Below are 19,457 nucleotides of genomic sequence, written 5' to 3' on the forward strand. Positions count from 1 at the left end.
CAGAAGCCCCGCCGCTCCCCCCACCCCTGCTTCGGTGACTGTCCTTGTCCCCTCTGCTCTGATGGGCAGGAGGGAAGGAACTTAATCCAACAGCAGAAAGTGGCCAGAACAGCACGGCTGGCTGGCCCCAGGGGCAGGCTGAGTTAGCTGCTTGAGGAATAGGTTTGAGAGCTTCAGAAGAGGCCACAAACACATCTGCAGAAGGTCACAGCTCCGTGTCTACGAAAAACGAGTGCTCGCTTTCCCTCGTGCTTGCAGCTCCTCCTGCTGACGGAGCTGGGGGTGAGAGTGTAAGGGAACAGGTGGCGTGGGCCTGGCAGGCTGTCCATGCTGAGAACCCAGGCACCTCGAGTCTGATGACTGGACAGACTTGAGAACAGTGGGTTCTGTTGCAATTGGCACTTCTGGAATGATGTGTGGTACTTTCCTCAGAAGAAGTCCCTCTGCCTCACCCTCTGGCCCTCGGCTGTCCAGCCTGCTGAATGGTTGCCCAACTCTGCTCCACTGTCTGCCTCTGGGCACCAGGGCACAGAGTTATGAAGAGTTTTTCCTGGCCACCCCACTTCAGCTTCTCACCTGGAAGACTTCATGTCCCCACTGCAATGGCTCTAGCTCAGACTCCCATGACCTCTCATCTCTAACTGCTGCTCCCTGGCTTTCCTGTCTGTGGTCTCTCTTACTCCCAATTCAGTCTACTTATTGTTACAAGAACAATCTACCTGAATAAAGCACACTTTTATGACTCCTCTCTTCTGCCCAAAGAGTAAGGTTAAACTCTCTGACATGGAATCCAGGGATTTCCACAGTCTGGTTCCAGTTTGTCTCTCCAGTCTTCTCTCCAGCTTGTTTCCTGTTGGCACGCTAGACTTCAGGGGCAGCCTGGAGCACACTTCTGGACAAGCCTTCCTCATCCTCTAACCGAGAAAGGGCAGTCCCTGGACCTTCCATCTACTCTCCAATCATGCCAAACCGTGCTTATCACCTAAATGTGCCAAGCTACTTCACACCTCATGCCTTTGTACACGTTCTTCCTTTTGCCTGAAAGGCCTCCAAATGCCCTTCCCCACCCTAGCTGGTACCCCGCCCAGCACCCACTCATCTGTCAGCGTTCGGCATAAGTGGTACTTCCACCCAGAGACTGTTCTCAACCCTTCTCAGGTAGAATGGTCACTCTCCCCACTGTGTCCCACACTTCTATGGTGGCATCAGGAATACTTTATTGCACTTACTTGTTTATATATCCCTCTCTCTGGACCATATCTGAGCTCCATAAGTTCAGGGACTTTTTTTTTTTTTTTTGATAGTAACTGTCTCAGAGTAGATGCTCACTAAATGTGTGTTCAAAGTGTGAATAAAAAATTTGAGTGCCAACCTCTGGGGTTAATAGAATTAGGGTCTCTTTTCCACAAAATAGCTCTGCACACATTTAAAGATAATCATCATGACCTCACAACTCCCTCAGTCTTGTCTTACTTGGTCTTGTTTTATCCCTAGTTCCTTCAGTTGATCCCCCCTCCCCATGAAACAGCTTCACCTTCCTGAACTCTCATCACCTGGTCCCCGTCAGTGTACCTCTTTAAGCACGAACACATCTGTCCTGACCAGCACAGAGCACAAGAGGAAGGTCGCATGGGCATATGGACACTACACAGTCAGTGCACACTAAGACTGCCGAAGGTCTGCAGCAGTCTCATCCTAACCATTACCTCGTACTGAGTTTGTGGCCAATTAAAACCGCAGCTCTTTTTCACATGAACTTCTCTCAAGCTTGGCTGCCCCCATACTGTACTTATACAATTGATTTTCTGAACCTAAGTGAAGGGCATCACATTTATCCCCATTAAGTCCCATCCTGTTGGTTTGGTCCCACATTACAGGTTGGAGAGATCATTTTGAATCTCATGTCTGTCATCTATCACAGTAATCATCCCTCCTAGCTTTGTCTCATCTAGAAATTCAGGAAGCACGCCTTCTGTCTTTTTTCAGGGCACTGATAAAAACAGCGAAATGTTGAAATGGCCAGGCCCAAGGACAGAGCCAGAAGGTGCATATCGAGATCTCTTTCTCTCCTCTCCCCGGTCCCCATCCTGGTCTCCAGTCCATCAGCAATATGTTTTCCACAGCCAACCACTTCTCACCATCTCCAGTGTCACCATTCTAGTCCAAGACCCCGTATTCTCTTTACCAGGGTTATAGCATCAGCCTCCTTACTGGTCTCCCGGCTCTGTATTTATCTCCTTACAATTCATTCTCCACATAGCAACCAGAGTGATCTTTAAAAAGCAGAGGGGCTTCCCTGGTGGCACAGTGGTTAAGAATCCGCTTGCCAATGCAGGAGATGCGGATTCGAGCCCTGGTCCAGGAAGATCCCACATGCCGCGGAGCAACTAAGCCAGTGTGCCACAACTGCTGAGCATGCGCTCTGGAGCCCGCAAACCACAACTGCTGAAGCCTGTATGCCTAAGAGCCCGTGCTCCGCAACAACAGAAGCCACCACAGCGAGAGGCCCGCGCACTGCAGCGAAGAGGAGCCCCCTCTTGCCGCAACTGGAGAAAGCCGACGCACAGTAACAAAGACCCAACGCAACCAAAAATAAATAAATAAATAACTTTTTTAAAAAATAAAAAGCAGAAGTCAGATCATACCACTCCCTTGCTTAAAACCCTCCAATAGCTCCCATTGCTCTTAGAATCAGATTCATCCTCCTTACCAAGACCTAAAGGTCATATACAATCTAGATGCACAGGCCTCCCCATCTCCTCTTGTGCTGCTCTCTGACTCCTTCTCCAAGCTTCAGCTGCCCTAGCCATCGTTCTGTTCTGCATACACACCAAATTCATTCCTTCTTCATGGCCTTAACTCCTCCTTAAATTCTCTTCCCCCCAGCTTTTGTGAGGTTGGCTTCTGTATCACTTATCTCAAATGTCACTTTTTCAGAAAGGCTGTTCTGACCTCCAGTAGCTGTTTCTTGCCTACCACAGTCTTGTCACTATCTACATACTACCTTGTATCATTTGCTTCATAGCATTTATCAGTAGTGAAAACTTATTTTTCTGTTACTGCCTGTTTCCCCCTACCAGGATGTAAACTTGATGAAAGTAGGGATGCTGTCTGCCTTGTTCAGTGCTTAACACTTAGTAGGCACTCCATTTGTTTATTTCTTGGATGAATGAAAAATAGTGAGATTCACAGAATCAGGATAAGTCAAATATATTTGCTATGACTTCACTTGCATTAATAAAAATGGTCCTTGGTTCCATTCTTTCACCATTATTATCATCAACTTTGTAATTAGTATTTTATGATGTCATCAAATAATCAAACTGAATTACTAACATTGAGTTAGGTCAGACAACAATTGGTAGTAAAGATGCATTATGTAAGATAACACAGACATGCTACTCAAAAACTATGTACTATGAGAGACGTCTCTGATGTTGGTACAGAATTAACATCTCGTATGTAGCTTGTGGTTACAGGATTACATTGTTTTCATCATCAAAAGAGCCATTTATGAGGGCTCCGGCTCAGTCAGGTCAAATGTCTCTAACTCCTGTATTTATATATACTTATATATATTCCAATATAACATTAGGGGCAGGGATCATTCTGACTTCAAAATCTGAATCTTATTGACTTAGAATCCCATTACAATGCCAGTGTGAGACTTGATTTACAGTAGGAACTCCTACTGTTGACCCAGTGGCCAACACACTGAAGCCGGCTATAAAAGGGACTGGATGACCCGTCAAGAGCCACTGAAGCCTGCACTAGCTCCCAGTGGCTTCTGTGGCCCAGTCACACGTCAGGAAGGTAGGATCATCCTTTTTACTGTGACAGCAATGCCCTCTGGTCTGTGCTTTGCCCTCTTCACACCCAAAAACCCCAGAATGAAATCTCTGGATTTGCATGTAAATTAAAAATGTGTTAAAGCAGTAATTCCTGGTCTAGCCACAGATCTATGGGGAGAGAGCCTTGAGAGACAGGGAAGAGGTGAGGCAGGTCAGGGAACCAGGAGAGAAGGGAAAAGAGAATCGATACCCCACACCGCTCTCCTTCCTTCTCAGAAGAATCTCAAGGAAAAGGCAAAGGAGATGTCATGGACAGGAAAGTTCTGTTTCCCTGCCGCAGTTTTCGTCCAGCTTCCTTCCACAGCTAAGAACCCCACCAATAGCAGTGTGGTCCTTCCATAAGCTGAAAGCTGCAGGGGTCTGTAACCCAGAGTTATCAAATCTGGATAAAGAAAGTACTTCCTACTGCCCAGAGCTGTCCCTGCTGCCCGACATGGAGAGTCCTCCTTGTAGGGCAGTTTTAGCTGTGGTCAGGAAATGTGCCCCAGACTCTTTTTTTCTTTGGGGAAAAAACAAAAACAAAACACAACTTTACTCTGACATAATTCACACACCAGAAAATTCACCCTTTTAAAGTGTACAATTCAATGGTTTTTAGTCTAGTCACAGAATTGTGCAACTATCACCACAATCAATTTTAGGACATTTTCATCATCCCGAAAAGAAACCCCTTACCCTTTAACAGTCATCCCTTATTCCCCCAACACCCCCAGCCCCTGGAAACCAATAATCTACTTTCTGTTTCTAGGGATTTGCCAATTCTGGACATTGCATATACATGGATCATACAAATATGGTCTTTCGTGACTGGCTTCCTTCTTGTAACAAAATTTTTCAAAGTTCACCCATGTTGTAGCATGGATCAGTACTTCATTCCTTTTTATTGCTAAATAATATTCCATGGATATACCACATTTTGCTTACCTATTCATCAGTTCATCGACATTTGCATCCTTTCCAATTTGGGGCTATTATGACTAATGCTGTTATGAATACTCATGTACAAGGTTTTCAAGTGGACATATGTTTTCATTTCTCTTGGGTAGATACCTGGGAGTGGAGTTTCTGGGTCCCATAATTTCTTTTTAATGATTATGTTGTCCATGAGTTTCTTTTTTTTTTTTTATAAGTTTTTAAAAATGTTTTATTAATTTTATTTTATTTTTATTTATTTTGGCTGCGTTGGGTCTTTGTTGCTGCACGTGGGCTTTCTCTAGTTGTGGCGAGCGGGGGCTACTCTTCATTGCGGGTGTGTGGGCTTTTCATTGTGGTGGCTTCTCTTGTTGCGGAACACGGGCTCTAGGTATGCAGGCTTCAGTAACTGTGGCATGTGGGCTCAGTAGTTGTGGCTTGCAGGCTCTAGAGCGCAGGCTCAGTAGTTGTGGCACATGGGCTTAGTTGCTCCGCAGCATGTGGGATCTTCCTGGACCAGGGCTCGAACCTGTGTCGCCTGCATTGGCAGGCGGATTCTTAACCACTGCACCACCAGGGAAGCCCTGTCCATGAGTTTCTTGAGTTCCAGTTGTGATTTTTAAGTTCTAGATTAGGAAACAGATGATCGGGATCATTCATGCACATTAACATGTACTGAGCTTCGACCAAGTGGCAGGAGTGTAGTAGTGAACAGACCAGATTCAGGTTCTCCCTCATCACTTAAGAAGAGGTGTGCAATTAAAATGGTTTCTTTTGAATCCTTTAAGTGGTTTTACCATCTAACCAGGCCTAAAATCCTCCCCTCCCTTGTCAAGTCTGTGAGTCTAGTTTCAGGATCGATCAAGGAAGAGCAGAAGGGCTTTCCCACATTTAGCCTGAGTTGGGGATTCTAGCTCTTCCAAGTTTAGTCTGGAGAGGTCAGGATAAGATCCAAAGAGGGGGCGCCACTGAGCTGGACATAAAGAATGACCTAGAATTCAGAGAAGGGGCAGGCGGTGGGGAGGGACAATAAAGACCAGCATTCCAGGTAGTGGCAGTGGCATATGGAAATGTCACAAAGATGAGAAAGCACAGACCATGTCCAGAGAACAAGTAGTAGCCCACAGCAGTGAAAGCAGAGTGGGTATACAGAAGCAATGAAAGGAGGTGGATATAAAGTTTGGGGTCAGACTGCAAGATCCTGCATGTCAGGCTGAGGCATCTGGATTGTGGGAAAGTGGGTGTATGAAAGCTCTGTTTCACAGTGGTAACTCTAGAGGTAGACTGGAAGACAGACTGGAGGTGGAGGGAGGAGACTGAGGAGAGACCACCTGAGAGTCAGTGAGAGGACAGAAGCAGACGGAATCGACTTAGACAATGGAGAGCATGGAGTTGAGTATGACTAGATGTTTTTAGGTGGCGGAATAGATGGATGTGAATATAGAAAAAGGCATTAGATTGTGTGGGTCATTGTGTGAAGCTGGCCATGGAGGATTCCCCATCCCCTCTCCCCGGAAGTACAGAGCCCCACAGGCTGCCCTGTCCCTTGGTGATGGAGACGCTCTTCATGGGCAAGAGTAAAGTGGAAAGCACCAGTGCTAGCTCTCCTGACTCGTTTCTACCAGAGCGCCTCAATCCTAGAGGAAACCAAAGAGATATTTTCCTTCACCATCTCTGAGAGACACAGAGACACATTAGTGGGGCTGGCAGAGTCTCTCCTTCCTAACATCAGTCATCCATGCATCTGGCAGGCATATCCCCTACCTCTCCCACCCCACCCTTTTTTTCCCTGAATGATGAAGTTCTTTTATTTAACAATATATTTTTTAATTGACTAAATATGACATGTAACATTGTATAAGTTTAAGGTATACAGCATGCATTTATATATTATAATATATAAATGCATTGATATAATATGATTGCCTTTATGGCAATATTTATATTACATAACTATAGTATAATATTATTGTCTATATTCATTACACAGTGCATTGGATCTCTATGGCTTATTTACTACTCATTACAAGTTTATACCCTTAAACACCATTAATCTTATCTCCCCCACCATCCCCATCCCCCGGTAACCACCATTTTACTATCTGGTTTTTTTTGTTTGTTTTTTACAGGTTTGACTTTTTTAGATTCCATGTCTTCTGAGTGAATCACACAGTACTTGTCTTTCTCTGTCTGACTTATCTCACTTAGCATAATGTGTTCAACATCCATCCACTTTGTCACAACTGGCAGAATATCCTCCTTTCTCATGACTGCATAATATTCCATTATGTACACGTACATCTTTTTTATCCACCAACTAAGTTCTTAAGCCAGAGAACCTAACCTCTCTTACTGTTTCTGTGAAATCTGACTTTCTTATTTGTTTGTTAAGAGGCTGCTGAGAGTCTTGCCTCCCAAGAGCTTCCTGGGGAGGCCTATGATATAAAAAATCCAACTTTCCAGGACGCAGAAAAGAGTTCAGTGAATTCTCAACCTAAGCCTGGAAACAGGACAATGAGTAGGAATGTAGCACTGACTCTGTGCCTCAGTGCAGTGCATGCTCACATTATTTGTTGAAAAAAGGCCCTTTTATAATTTCCAATGATTAGAGATACATAAATAGCTTCAGCTAGATGTATTCAAAAAATTCTGGGAGCCAGCAGCAGCAGTTCAAAACGAGAGGCAGGGCTTCCCTGGTGGCTCAGTGGTTGAGAGTCCGCCTGCCGATGCAGGGGACACAGGTTCGTGTCCCAGTCCGGGAAGATCCCACCTGCCGCAGAGCGGCTGGGCCCGTGAGCCATGGCCGCTGAGCCTGCGCGTCCGGAGCCTGTGCTCCGCAACGGGAGAGGCCACAACAGTGAGAGGCCTGCGTACAGCGAAAAACAAAACAAAACAAAACAAAACAAAACAAAACAAAAAACAAGAGGCAACTGCAGTCTTGCCTGCCTGGGCTAAGAATGCTAGAAGGACCAAGCAGCAAGGGACCATGAATAGAACAGGGACCATGAATGCCCAATCTGAATCCTCCCAGCAGGAAAGGAGGGTGGAACCTAGAGGAGAACAGCCTCCAAACGTTTTCATCATATTCCCCAAGAAACCAGAGATAAATAAAGATGCAACAGAAACGAGATAAAAGATACAATAAAGATGTAGTGTAGCATAAAGCTCTTTGCAGAAGGGTCCTGTCATTGGACTTTCGAGCTACAGTTCATTTAATGAGGCCTTTTTTTTTAATTAATTTTTTTTGAATTTTATTTATTTTTTTATACAGCAGGTTCTTATTAGTTATCCATTTTATACATATTAGTGTATACATGTCAATCCCAATCTCCCAATTCATCACACCACCACACCCCCGCTGCTTTCCCCCCTTGGTGTCCATACGTTTGTTCTTTACATCTGTGGCTCTATTTCTGCCCTGCAAACCGGTTCACCTGTACCATTTTTCTAGGTTCCACATATAGGCATTAACATACGATATTAGTTTTTCTCTTTCTGACTTTCTTCAACAGTCTCTAGATCCATTCACGTCTCTACAAATGACCCAATTTTGTTCCTTTTTATGGCTGAGTAATCCTCCATTGTATATATGTACCACATCTTCTTTATCCATTTGTCTGTCGATGGGCATTTAGGTTGCTTCCATGACCTGGCTATTGTAAATAGTGCTGCAATGAACATTGGGGTACGTGTGTCTTTTTGAATTATGGTTTTCTCTGGGTATATGTCCAGTAGTGGGATTGCTGGGTCATATGGTAATTCTATTTTTAGTTTTTTTAAGGAACCTCCATACCGTTCTCCATAGTGGCTGTATCAATCTACATTCCCAGCCACATTGCAAGAGGGTCCCCATTTCTCCACACCCTCTCCAGCATTTGTTGCTTGTAGATTTTCTGATGATGCCCATTCTAACTGGTGTGACGTGATACTTCATTGTAGTTTTGATTTGCATTTCTCTAATAATTAGTGATGTTGAGCAGCTTTTCATGTGCTTCTTGGCCATCTGTATGTCTTCTTTGGAGAAATGTCTGTTTAGGTCTTCTGCCCATTTTTTGACTGGGTTGTTTTTTTAATATTGAGCTGCATGAGCTGCTTATATATTTTGGAGATTAAGCCTTTGTCCATTGATTCGTTTGCAAATATTTTCTCCCATTCTGAGGGTTGTCTTCTCATCTTGTTTGTAGTTTCCTTTGCTTGGCAAAAGCTTTTAAGTTTCATTAGGTCCCATTTGTTTATTTTTGGTTTTATTTCCATTACTCTAGGAGGTGGATCAAAAAAGATCTTGCTGTGATTTATGTCAGAGTATTCTTCCTATGTTTTCCTCTAAGAGTTTTATAGTGTCCAGTCTTACATTTAGGTCTCTAATCCATTTTGAGTTTATTTTTGTGTATGGTGTTAGGGAGTGTTCTAATTTCATTCTTTTGCATGTAGCTGTCCCGTTTTCCCAGCACCACTTATTGAAGAGACTGTCTTTTCTCCATTGTAAATCCTAGCCTCCTTTGTCATAGATTAGTTGACCATAGGTGCATGGGTTTATCTCTGGACTTTCTATCCTGTTCCATTGATCTGTGCCAGTACCATATTGTCTTGATTACTGTAGCTTTGTAGTATAGTCTGAAGTCAGGGAGTCTGATTCTTCCAGCTCTGTTTTTTTCCCTCAAGACTGCTTTGGCTATTCGGGGTCTTTTGTGTCTCCATACAAATTTTAAGATTTTTTGTTCTAGTTCTATAAAAAAATGCCATTGGTAATTTGATAGGGATTGCATTGAATCTGTAGATTGCTTTGGGTAGTATAGTCATTTTCACAATATTGATTCTTCCAATCCAAGAACATGGTATAGCTCTCCATCTGTTGGTATCATCTTTAATTTCTTTCAACAGTGTCTTATAGTTTTCTGCATATAGGTCTTTTGTCTCCCTAGGTAGGTTTATTCTTAGGTATTTTATTCTTTTTCTTGCAATAGTAAATGGGAGTGTTTCCTTAATTTCTCTTTCAGATTTTTCATCATTAGTATATAGGAATGCAAGAGATTTCTGTGCATTAATTTTGTATCCTGCAACTTTACCAAATTCATTGATTAGCTCTAGTAGTTTTCTGGTAGCATCTTTAGGATTCTCTATGTATAGTATCATGTCATCTGCAAACAGTGACAGCTTTACTTCTTCTTTTCTGATTTGGATTCCTTTTATTTCTTTTTCTTCTCTGATTGCTGTGGCTAGGACTTCCAAAACTATGTTGAATAATAATGGTGAGAGTGGACATCCTTGTCTTGTTCCTGATCTTAGAGGAAATGCTTTTAGTTTTTCACCATTGAGAACGATGTTTGCTGTGGGTTTGTCATATACGGCCTTTATTATGTTGAGGCAGGTTCCCTCTATGCCCACTTTCTGGCGAGTTTTTATCATAAATAGGTGTTGAATTTTGTCAAAAGCTTTTTCTGCATCTATTGAGATGGTCATATGGTTTTTCTTCTTCAGTTTGCTAATATGGTGTATCACATTGATTGATTTGTGTATATTGAAGAATCCTTGCATCCCTGGGATAAATCCCACTTGATCATGGTGTATGATACTTTTAATGTGTTATTGGATTCTGTTTGCTAGTATTTTGTTGAGGATTTTTGCATCTATATTCATCAGTGATATTGGTCTGTAATTTTCTTTTTTTGTAGTATCTTTATCTGGTTTTGGTATCAGGGTGATGGTGGCTAATGAGGCCTTTTTAAATGAGTCTCTCTGGAGCATGGATTAGAATCACATAAAGAGGTCAGGCTTCCTCCTAAAGCTCAGGCTGAGCCCCGCCCATTCTAGCTAGCCCTTCCCAGGGGATGCTCTGCTCACCCTGGGAAACCAGCCTCTTCCTGAATCCACCCACTGAGGAGCTGGGCCAACTGGGTTTTTAATTCAAATTTTAGGCAGGATCGTCACACTTCCTTAGATGCGAGACCTCTTCTCTCCAGACCTGCAGGAGGGCTCAAGTTTTTGACTTTCAGGACAGAGAGCAAGAATTTGGTTTGGATTAGTCTAAATCTCTTTTTCCATTCTACCATAGTGATAACCTTTATCTAATTCACTGTAAGTCTGAACAATCTGTTACAATTCCATTAAAAAATAATAAATTGCCCCCAAAATATAACCACTCATTCATCCGAAAGTTCATTTCATTTGTATATGGATCATTTCTAAGCTCCTACCACATGCCACGCTCTCTGCTGTTTTGGTGATTCAAAGACATAGTCCCTGACTCTTCAGGGGTCAGACAAACCTATAAATGTATCAGAAATCGTCTTTGCAGCACATATTGAATTTCTATGCCCACAGCATCCAGATTCTCCACATCAGCAGTGGGGTATTCTGGGAAGATCCCAAACCCCCCTTAACCCCATCCTGTTGCATCCAGCACAGTGCTAGGCAGAGAGCAAGGGCTGGATAAGAGCACAGTACAGACTGTTTCAACAGGCCTCACTTTGCCTGCCCCAGCCTTTCAAATCTTACCTTTGGCAGGTGGAGTTAAACACAAAGCAACAGCCTTGCTACTAAATGACAAAAAAAGCACAATCTGAGGGTCGATGACCTTTGTATTCATTTAGACAACTCAACCTTTCTCAACCAGAGCAGTCATCCACCTTCTGCTGTGAATCTGAATTTGGCTGCCACATTTGCATGCATAATGTACTGAAAAGCCTTCTTTATAATGTTTACTTCTATGTTTCTTCCAAATGAAATCACTGAAGGGCAAATCTGATTTTCAAATCAGTTTTAAAACATCTGCCTTCTAAAAACGTAAGAGTAAGGATAAGACTTTTAGATTACAGGCAAGGGCTGATTATTTTAACTGATACCACTGTATCCATGCTAAAAATACAATTATTAGGACATTTTTAATGCACACGCAACATTTAATGGATGTTAACAGTTCATTAGGAAAAGGCTTCCAGGCAGATATGTTCTCAGTGATTTTTGGAGTAAAAGGTGAACTTCCTGACCCTTCTTTCAACACCAACTCATCCGACCTGTGCTTCAGCACCTTTATTTGTTGTTCCACATTGACTATATTTCTTTCAAATATAATTTAACTATACATGTTACAGTCTCCATCTCCAGGAAGCTCAAAAGTATTTAATACATTTAGTTTGTTGTTATTATCATTTTTCCACTTTCCAATAAGACTATGTGAGACTGTCAGCTTTTCTCTAGATATGGAGGTTGTTATGGCCGTCTAGGCCCAGGTATATGACAGTAAATCCTGGAGTCCAGACCTAAGGAGATGCAGAGAAGCAGCTACAGGGGTTGATTCTATCTCATATGTAAGAGTTAAAAGCTCACACACATATGTTTTGTATGTTTAGCACACATGTATGTTGGTATCTCTATATCTGTCCAAACAATACACTATCCAGTAGAACTTTAGAACAACGGTACATAAATATTAGAAGGAACTTTAGAAAAGTATGATGGATTTTATGTTTTACATAACTGTTTCACGTTTTCATTGATAACATAACAATAAACTGTACTATTTTAATAAAAACAGCCCTGGGAGTCCAGCACTGAGCCTCGTTTTAGGAGTGGTGTTTTACAGCTGTAGAGACAGAGGCACAGGGAGAGTGAAGGGCTTGCTGAAGGATGCTCAGCCAGTCAGTGACAGAACCGAGGCTGAGAGCCAGGCTTCCTGGTTTCTAGTCCAGGGATTTAAATTTTGCCTGTTTTACTTCACTCACGTGCAGTTAATGTTGCCATACTACACACTTTTCTTTCTGATGGCAAGATCCTGGTAAATATTTCAAGAACATGATCACGAATATAAAGGCTGAGCTTGAAACCATTTTACATTTACAACAAACAATTCCAACACAGGCTTTCACTTCCATGCCTGTGTTATTTCCTCCACCAGGGTCAACTTTCCTTGGGGGGGGGCAGTCACCTGGGGCAGCCACACTGCAAGCGTCAGCCCACTCCTACGGGCTCTTGAACTTTGTGGTCAGGTGGACTTTTGTCTGGCATAGCACCAACCTCACAGTAGGAACAGTTGACCGTTGAACAATGTGGGTGTGAACTGCAAGGGTCCACTCATACGTGGGTATTTTTCAATAATAAATACCATAGCATGACACGGTCCGGGGTTCGTTGAATACACGGATGTGTAGGAACTATGGGTACAGAGGGCTGACTGTAAGTTATTTATGGATCAACCCCCATGTTGTTCAAGGGTCAACTGCACTTCATAAAATGGGTTGAATGATAAAGGTCTGCACAAGCTTCCGGCAGGTAGATACTGTATTCTCCTGTCAGTACAGAAGGAGTCTTGAAAGAAGGCAGGCGGGCCTGGAGGATCAGAGAGAGGGCTGAAATGAAGCCACAGGGGTGGCCGCATTTCCCCACCCCTGATCTCTTAGAACGAACCTTCAGGATTTCTGTGCAAATGCAAATGCAGCTCCAAAGAGAGAACTGCTTCTGAAATCTGAGCCTGGGGAGGAGGGCTCGGGTTCCCCTGCAAAGAACTTCGTTTGGCTCCCAGGAACACTGGCTGAAGTGTAACAACTGAGGTCACTACACTTCAAGGTTTAAGATGAAGAGGTCAGTGACAAAGATGAGCTTGGCGTGCTCATCTTAGCGGCAAATGGCCCCAGACCTATGGTGCGCCCCAGATGGGCAAGGTCATGGGAGATCAGGTAGAAATCAGGTAAGGAAAAAAACACGATAACAAAGATGTTTGTAAACCCATGCTTCCTAATTTTTCAAAATGCCTGCTTTATCCAAAGGTTTTCATATGTGAGTATCCATTTGACATTTAGACCTTCCCCTTTTTTGTGTGCCTCGGAACTCTCTGGCAGTCTGGCGAAGCTTATGAACCCCTTCTCAGAATGGTTTCAAATGCATAAAACAAACCACACAAGGAAACCAATGATACTGATATGCAGTGCTGCCCACAGAGCCCTTGGGCAAAATGACACTGAAAGATCCCTGCCCTGAGGGAAAAGGGCAGGCAGGCCTCAGCACTTGGCATAAGGGTGCTACATGGGGCCCGAGACTCTGGATCTCTTTATAAGCCAGAATTCTCATTTCTCAAGAAGACGTAAGTTAGACATTCTTAAAGGAAAGGCATGCCTCATTTAAGAAATAATAACTATGACAACAGCTTTCACATTGCTTCCCTACACTCTTTTCCCCATTCGCTCTCCATTATGTGATTTTCCTCCTCAGCTCCCTTTCCAAGCAGCACAGAGACCAGGAATTGGCAACAGTGGTACAAATTTTAGGTTCTCTCTTTCAAAATACAATCCTGAGTTTTCCATAGCTTTCCCCCCGTTACTTTACTTTTCACTGTACTAAAATTAACAAATCATGTGATGTATACATTTCTAAAGGAGAACACTGGTCTGTGACATCATTTCAAACAACTTGGGAAGCTATGCCCAAACCTGAAAGCCAAATACCCAACATCCTGACAGAAGCTAAACAATAACATTCAAATCAAATGTAGGGCAAACCACTCCTGCTTTGAAGTAAAGACCCTCATTCTGATCATGACTGACTGCCAACACACAATGTTCAATCTGCACCGGGGTGGGTCTCCATGTAAAATTCCTAAGTAGAAGGATCACAAGACTATAAATTCTAATTTAATTACACCGATCTAAGTAAACCCCAAAGACAACCTGCTGGGCTAGATATCAAATCCCAGGAAACAACTGGAAAATGTGGGCACCAGTGATACCACAACTCGAGATTTCAGTAGAGAATGGTTTGTTCTATTGGTGTTTGATTAAAAGTTTGCTTCCACCTGAGTCAGAGCATTTATGTGCAGAGTTGATTCAGTTCCACATGCAGGGTAGCCTTTCAGTGGAAGGCCCTGAGGGAGGAAAAACACAAAACAATAGCTCCCCAGATTCCAGTGCCATTGAGATGGTGTATCTGGATTCAGATCTGAGAAGCAAAGGGCTAGGAGAGTATAGATGTACCAAATGGGGGAGAAGCACTTTTTCTGAGCGCCGCTGGAAATGCTGGCGTCTGTAAGAAGCCAGGTCCCTGCCCAAGCACACGTCTCCCACAACTCGCCGATCACCATCCTAACTCTGTAAAAGTGTGACTTGCTTGTTTTTCAGTTCTAAAAAACTTTCTTCATAAACTGCACACTAATTCTTCTGTGATTTGAATGAATTTTTAAGCAGACATGGGAAACAAAGAATTATTCAACCTCAGTTTGCTTTTTAGGTGACACTTGGAAAGAGTCAGCTGATAGGAGTGTCTTTTTTGATATGTATGTTGTTTCTGAACTAGACTACAGGCAAGTTGTCTATCTTCTCTTTTCTTTATAACCCCACACAGAGCTCTGCACACAGAGAGGATCAGTCATTCCGATGAACAAATTCAACTTTTTGTGCCAAAAAGGCACAATCATTTTTTAAGTGAGGTCAGCTCAAGCAAATTCTGCATCTTATTTGCCACTGTTCACTGATATCCTAGTTTTAGCAAGTCAGACACACCGAAGTCCCAGGCAAGAAATCTGCAGGAAGGCCAGCTCTGGGACAGATAAAAGGTAGTGCCCAGTGATCATGGAAGTACCAAGGCTCCCGTCAACATGATTCATAAGGCTTCCCTGATATCACAAAACCAACAGCTGCTGGTCTTGCTCAAGCCATCTGACAGGGCTAAGTGGTTACCAAGAGGCCTACAGAAATAAATGAATGAATAGATAATGCCAGCTGTATCTCAGAAAGGGAGAAGACAGTCTGATGAAAAAGCAGTCTTAATTTATTACAGAAAAACATTGAATTTTACGGTGTTCTGAGCATCAAGGGAAAGTCAAGGGATGATTTTAAATGGAGGTAAGAAGGTTTACAATGTAAAGCTTGTCCATTTCTTCTCTGAAAGTATTTCCCAATGATTAAAAAAAAGAAATCAGAGCAAGAACTCCAACCAATCTGGACAGTGTGTGACTCGGGGGAGAAGAGGACACAGCATAACGGCCTTCCTTCCTCTCTCCAGGAAGGGCACCAAAGTTATCTAGGGCGAGTTCACCTTATACTTAAGATATAATCTCTTACAGGAAATTTAAAACAATACCTTGAGACATGGCAGTTTTATCATCCAAGCTACTGGGCTAAGCTTCAAGCTACTAATCCCTTGAGGAAGAGCACAGCCAGGAGACAGCTAAAACAAGCTTAAGAATGTATATAGTCATTTTATTATAAATGGCTACTTCAGAACCATTTTATTTGACTTTGACTTTTTAAAGGCAAGATTAGCTATTACACATTTTGGACACACTTGGAAAATAACTTGTCAATCTAGCTTGTGAAAAAAGATGCCTCTGGAAATTCATCATATGGTGAGGGGGAAAAAAACCACTCACATTTTGGCTATCACTAAAAGCCAAGCAGAAAACTCCTGTTATCAAGGATAAGTGGAAAATTACTACTTATTATATGGTATTACACAGTTTACAGAAACTGCAAGTGCTCATTACGAACTGAACATCACACTTATCATCAGAGAGGGCAGCCAGAGCACTGGCACAGGCATGCAACAAAACATGCTCAATTTGCTCAGCCTCCCTATGACTGAGGTTATTGTTTCCAGTACAAAGGTAACAAAGAAGTGGATGGGCTGAGTGTGCAGGCTGCAATTCTGCCATCTCCAGGAAGATCTTCTCTGCTCAAAGGCACACTTGAACTTCCCTCTAGCAGGACGAAGGGAGAACAAGTGATCTTTACTTATCCACCAAGGCCAAGCTCACTCCCACCTAGGTAGTATGTGTTTCCAGATTTAGCATGCTGCTTGCTCCCATAAATGTCACCCCTACTGATTCACTCAGAGAAGATTTGGTCTAGCTAAGTATGTCAGAATCCACAAATGCCTCTATTTACATTTGGATCAAGGCCCCTCAGTTACTACTGGTCCCGAGCTGACTGGGAAAGCTTAGCTGACAAGCCCATGAGAGGAGGGAAGCACCCAGCACAGTGCCTGACCTAGAGCAGTGGCAGAAATATATCTGCTAAGTTATGGATGGAGCAATAACACGTTTTTGAGTTAACATGGGCCTCTGTCCCACGAATTGGGGGTTTTAGCAGGGCAATGATTCAATATGAGTTGAATGATAATCTTACTTAAGGAAGCAACTTAAGGAAATATGCCCGAGAAAACCAGTTGTTCCATCCACAGATATGACTGGCTTAGCAGACTGTGCCCTGCCCTCCCTTCTCATCTCCTCAGGACTTTATAAAGGTAATTAATATTAATGTAAGAATATGATATTAATGCCATGTGAAAGTATAAATTTGAAAACCAGACTAGAAATCCCAAATTGAATGAATTTGTAATTGTAGGTCGCAGCACATGCCATGTCTTACTAAAAACTTGATTACTAGACGTTACTGTGGCTCTCTGTCCTCGCAGCGCAATACAGCCACATATCTGAGCACTTGAGGTCTTCAATTAATCTACCTGAAGCACCTATGAACAGGCAGAGGCTGTGATACAGGGGCTCACGGGTACTGTGAGAACATGAACTTTGGAATCATATCCTCTTGTGAGTTTAAACCTGGGATCTCAACATTAGATTAGTATAGGTTTGGATTTTTATTTTAATTAGGAAAAATGAATTGAAGAGTTTCAGAAATGTGAAACAAATAGCCAAGCTTCCACGAGCCCCTCCTTCCCCCACCCCCAGCACACCCTAGAGAAAAGACTATACATTTCAAAGCTCCAGCAGTCTGAACTTCTATTAAGCCTATGTATCCATTGCCAAATCCTACAGAGAAGTTAGTAACTCCCTAGAGAATGAGGAAGGGAACAAGAACAATATAAACAAGTTACTTGCATCTGACACCAGCAGTACCAACATGTCTGCCCTCCTTTGCCTGAGCATCCCCCCCAAACATGAACTGGAGATGAGGAAGCAAGGGATATTATCCAGAGTTTTTCACCAGAGGAAAACCATGAACGTTCTGGGACAAGTTTAATTGCAACTCTGCCTGGAGGTAGAAGGACGAACAAGGTGACAACTCACCACTCCTTCCTGGTCAAGACTGTGCAGCCACGTCACTAAGAGCACAAACATTCTTTTGCTCAGTTTAGGTTTTTTTACGTGGGCTCTGAACTGTTGCATAAATTTGGATACAGAGGTAAAAAGTGTATGAGCAGAAAGCACTCACTAACTCCTTCCAAAACATCTGGTAAATGTGTGCAATTCCAGATGATCACCACTCTAAAACTACACTTTAAAGCTTTGTAAGAAATGTGTGTTACTGACAACTCAGTACATAATTTACAACCACCATGGTGAAATTCACTTACATTCCATGTCAAGGGATCATGAAAAGAAAATGTCAACTGTAGGGAAAATATGCTTCATGGATCTTGGCTTAAAACAGAGGAAAAACACACATGCAAGTCTCTTTTGGTAGAAGGAAACAGTCTAATAAATGGCTTAATGAACAATGTAATGATTTTTTTTAAAGTAGGCAACAGGAAGAAAAAGGGAAGAAAAACAGAGGCTAATAACTCTAAACCTGGATAATGAAGACCTAGGTAATCTGGTTTAGAGACTATACTTTTAAAATCAAGTTTTAAAGTATGAATTATGATACAAGTGCTCATTACAAACATTAGATTAAACATTAATAAGCTGGTCAAATTAATACTGTGTGGAGAAAGTAGTAGTGATAGCAAGGTAGGAAACTATATGAAAATGTAAGTGGATTTCTTTGTAATCTATAGTCCTCATCATACCTTCTTGAAGATGAATCTATTTCTGACTTGCATGTCTATCTGATTTTTAAATCTGAAGTTCATAGGTCCCTTTGGTCGGGAAATTACCAGTTTTCCCAGCTACCATGTAGGCCAGTAGTAGGTGGGTAGGCTCACGTGCTTTTTTCCAGAAAAATTTCCCTAACCCCATGCCACTTTCTGACCATGTCTATATTCTTACAGCCCTTATATGTCTGTTTTTTCCTATGGTCTTATAGGCCACGCAAAATTCTGGGAAAAGGGGACTCAGAATCAGGAGAGCTGGACCCTTTCATTAGATGAGGACTTGGGAAAGGCAAGTGTAAACTGAGAGGCTTGGACTATGTGTAAACTGAGAGGCTCATGTGTAAAGTGAGAGGCTTGGACTATGATTTCCAAGGTACTTTGAGTCACAATATTTTATGATTATAGGATCCTGTTTTATATTTTACATTCTGTGTGGGGGTGGGGGTGGGGGGGGTGTTGCGATGGCTCCCAAACATTCAGAAGTTGTATAGAGTCTGTAAGTTCCTTCAGAGGAGAAATGTCTTCCTGGTTCCTCAGTATTTTCCTTTACAAGGTAGCCTCTACCTACTAGGGTTGCTCAACAAATATGACTCAATCAAAGTTGGTCGGGCTACGGACTTGATGACAGACCTATGAACTACTGTAGAGGCTACTCTGAGAAAATCTGGCCTGTACTTCCGCGGGGGGTGGGGGGGATACCATTGCACCTTGAAAAATGGCTAGATTTTTAGAAAGCAAACTTCCTCCCAGCCTAGCCCCTTATTTCCTCCCTTCTCTGAAACAGATCTAAGAAAAAGTGAATGTTATCAACTTAGATGTAAATAAGTTACAGTGGGCATTCAGCTAATGGAGCAGTTACTTGCATTCGGGAGGAGAAAGATCAAGGAAGAACTCACAGAGCATTTCTAGCTGGGTCTTGAAGGGAACAGAGGATGG

General features: G+C 42.6%; 1 protein-coding gene across 5 annotated transcripts in view; it reads right to left on the reverse strand.

The window, feature by feature from the left end:
• BTBD9 (BTB domain containing 9) overlaps positions 1-19,457 on the reverse strand; it is a 411,686-nt gene that overhangs the window by 45,653 nt on the left and 346,576 nt on the right. The window contains exon 11 of one of the 5 annotated variants that reach the window (XM_027127132.1): positions 5,287-5,389. The exons of the other annotated variants lie outside the window; for them this stretch is intronic. Within the exon in view, the coding sequence (XP_026982933.1) occupies positions 5,383-5,389 (7 nt within the window). The 3' untranslated portion in view covers positions 5,287-5,382. Of the gene's footprint in view, positions 1-5,286; positions 5,390-19,457 lie in introns of those variants that run through there. 5 annotated transcript variants of the gene reach the window in all.

Source organism: Aethalodelphis obliquidens, unplaced genomic scaffold (genome assembly GCF_003676395.1).
Source record: "Aethalodelphis obliquidens isolate GAN/ISIS:26980383/991018 unplaced genomic scaffold, ASM367639v1 scaffold31, whole genome shotgun sequence".
NCBI lineage: Eukaryota > Metazoa > Chordata > Mammalia > Artiodactyla > Delphinidae > Aethalodelphis > Aethalodelphis obliquidens.